This window comes from Musa acuminata, chromosome BXJ3-2 (assembly GCF_036884655.1).
Source record: "Musa acuminata AAA Group cultivar baxijiao chromosome BXJ3-2, Cavendish_Baxijiao_AAA, whole genome shotgun sequence".
NCBI lineage: Eukaryota > Viridiplantae > Streptophyta > Magnoliopsida > Zingiberales > Musaceae > Musa > Musa acuminata.
Window position 1 is genome coordinate 5012903 of NC_088350.1, and position 3369 is coordinate 5016271.

The following is a 3369-nucleotide window of genomic DNA, read 5'->3' on the forward strand; positions in this document are numbered from 1 at the left end:
ATCGGCCAGTTGACTCCGCAACTCCGATATCCTTGGCACAATACCCGCTCTTCTTGGCCCGATGCCTGAGTCCACGGCCCGAAGCCTTCTGTCGATACGTCGACCGATCTACTGGCCCGACGTCCAATCTTCTGACATGTTCCTCCGGCACAACATGATGTTCCTGCTTTAATAGTCTCATCCTGATCAAAGCATCCTGCGTCACTCAAAACGCAGATTAAATCATAAACATATATCAAGTAGTTTCATCATCAAAATACGAGATTCAACATCCCGGTCCTCATTTTTAACAAATTAAAAAATATTTTTTTTCTCATTAAACAGGAGATAATATTCATTCCTTCAAATACTAACCATGATTAATATTAGTTTGATTTGGTAATATATTTATACAATTATAAAATATTTTTAGCATCATAATATAATTTTAAATAATACTAGTGCAAATATAGATTCAACTAATATTGAATATATCATGAGTTTAACTTAAATTGTCTAGGTTGTGAGGTACTCATGTAATATTCATCTACAAAAGAGTCAGTTTAGAAGTAATCTTGTATAGGTCCAAATGATCATTTTAAAAAAAAATTAATTATATTTTAATAAATAGCAATAAATAAGTCTTAACATCTTATAAAAGAGATAGCTTATGAGCAATTTAGTAAATACTAGGTGCATAATAAAAAAAGATAAAATAAAGATTTTAAAAGATAAATAAATAATCGTTAGTCCATAAATGATCGCTCAACACATATTTTAAAAGATTTTAAAGATGTTGGGTGTAAGACAAGTCTACATATACTTTGTCTACAAACTTATTTATCCAAACAAAACCCAACACTATCCTAAAGTCTCATGTAGTCTAGTGCCACCTAAGTGGTTCTAAGGGTCTAAGATAATTATCATTTTATATAGCACCATAGCTTGTAAAAAAATATACCATGGCACATGAAAAGTAGGTTATTTTAAAATAGTTTTGCCTAATTTAGTAAGTAGTTATTATGTAGCTTCATAAACTATTTTTGTTTATAAAAATCATGAAAAAAAAAAACTAGACAAAACATACTGTCAAACAATTGTATAAACAAGTATAATTAACTATCGATCTATTGATGAAGGTGTTGTAGGCATGCCATATGTGATGAGTGACGTAGATTGGGTTTGGAGATAATAGAGATTCATTTCTAAGTTTGTCTCAAGCTTGAGGTGTCATTAAGTTAGGGATTCAAACCAAGGCCCTACAAAAATTATATATGGAGTGTACTCAATAAAATTTTTTCAAAATTAGTTAATAAGAGATTCATACGATTCAATGAAATCAATAAGAGAGAGATTATCCTTTAAAAATAAATGAGCTTTTATAATATGTTGGAGAGGCCATGAAAAATATTGGGAATGATAAGACAAATCATCTAACCATCTATGAGCCATAAGACTATGTCGAATCAATGAGGTTTATAAGGTAACATTTTTTTTGTTTAAACTCATGATTGCTAGCTACCATTATTGAGTCAATGTCCAAGCTAGTATTCACGTTGACACCATGTTATTATCTTCATGAGATTAGGATCAAATTAACATATCGATCAGATAAGTATAATATGTTATCGGATTATCGATTAGGATCACGTTATTAGATTATATGATCCTATTTAATTAAAAAAATATATTATATATCTGATTAGATTTTAATTATGGTTATCAATCAATAAAAATTTATTTATTATATAATTCCTTAAGAAATGAATAAGATCGATTAATTATTTATCCTAGACTCTACTGTCTACTCTCACGTAAGATATGCTAGTGGCTATAGAAGATACGAAAATTATTCTCAATCTTTTTTAATCTCGTTTTTTACAAATATCAAAATATACTTAAAATTTTTAATTTATATATAAAGAGCTAAAATCTTCCTTATAATCACCATTACAAAACTCGTGGTGTTCCATTCACAACGTTCCCTGAGCTATCGACCGTTGAACCGGATTCTGTCCGAAGCCAACGCTAATTGATTCCGATGCTTTGAAAGGGGTCTGTTCCAAATCACCAATGACGTCACCCAATACGTCTCCCGCGTTGGACCGGCCGGTTCCGTGGTCGCCAAGCCACCACGAACCCCACAACCGCACGAACCTTCTATAAATCGCCCGCCCGCCCACCCTGCCCTCTCGCGTCCTCTTCCTGCCCATCTTAGTGCTTCCTCCCTGCCTCCCGGAGACTCTTCTTCCGTTCTCACTCCAAAAACCGTGAGAAGAATGTGCCCCGCCGGCCGCGGCCTAGCCCCGGGTCCCCTCCGGCCGGCGTTCGACGTCCTCGACGCCGACCGCGACGGCAAGATAAGTCAAGACGACCTCAAGGCCTTCTTCTCTTCCGGCGTCGCCGCGGCCCTCTCGGACGAGGACATCGGTTCCATGATCTCCGCCGCCGACGCCGACCGCGACGGGCTCGTGGAGTTCGAGGAGTTCGAGCGCGTCCTTGGCCGCCCCCGCGGCGGGGACGGCGTCATGGCGGAGGCGTTCCGCGTGATGGATCGTGATGGGGACGGGAAGGTGGGGTTCGGGGACCTGAAGGCGTACCTGAAGATGGCTGGGCTGCCGGCCAGCGACGATGATATCTGGACGATGATACGGATGGGCGGCAGCGATGGGATTAGCTTTGACGCCCTCCTCAAGATCCTCGCCGTCGATCTCGCCAATGGCCTGTGAGCCGTTTGCTTTCTTTACTCGTTCGTTGGCTATGCGTTGTAACAGTAGAAGTCGTTTGTATTGACGGTGCAGGTGTTTGGTGGACCGACAACAAGCTTTTGCCATACATCGAACTTAGTTTCACAGGCTTAAAGATGCGTTGGAATTTTGCTCTTATTAAAAAATCATATATTTCTCTCAGTTAGTTTTCTTTGGAAATTTTGTAGAATTAAATGTTTTAGAAATCAGAAATCAAGGTTTTGATTAATTAAAATAAAGGGAAGTTTAGGAAGTCTCCCCAAGTCAACTTTAAGCCTATGGTAGAAATTGAGGTCCCCACTAATTAAAGGTTTATTTATTAAGCTTGGATGGTTACTTGATGGATTGAACCAATCAAGCCTGGTTACATTGAACATTACTAGGTTGTTGTAAAGGGATGATTCACAGCTTTGAAGCAATCGAGTGAATTGGTTATCAGACCCCTAAGACCGATGCCTCCCTCCCGTCGCCGCACTTCTGTCTCCCCCTCACCGTTCCTGCCACCAGATCCTGGCACGAAGGGTTCCTCCTCAATGCTCCGCAAGGTATATTGGGACGGACTCTATTGTTGCTTGAACCCTTTTCTTTTTTTAATCTCTATTGACAGATCCCTCTCTCCCACGCTTTGTCATCGGAACGTATC

At 39.0% G+C, this 3369-nt stretch overlaps 1 protein-coding gene across 1 annotated transcript; it reads left to right on the plus strand.

The window, feature by feature from the left end:
* The first annotated feature begins 2177 nt into the window (after positions 1-2177).
* Positions 2178-2888, plus strand: LOC135632114 (calcium-binding protein CP1-like). Its single transcript, XM_065140521.1, has one exon. The coding sequence runs from the start codon at positions 2259-2261 to the stop codon at positions 2706-2708; it is 450 nt and encodes a 149-aa protein (XP_064996593.1). The 5' UTR covers positions 2178-2258; the 3' UTR covers positions 2709-2888.
* Positions 2889-3369: the final 481 nt, after the last annotated feature.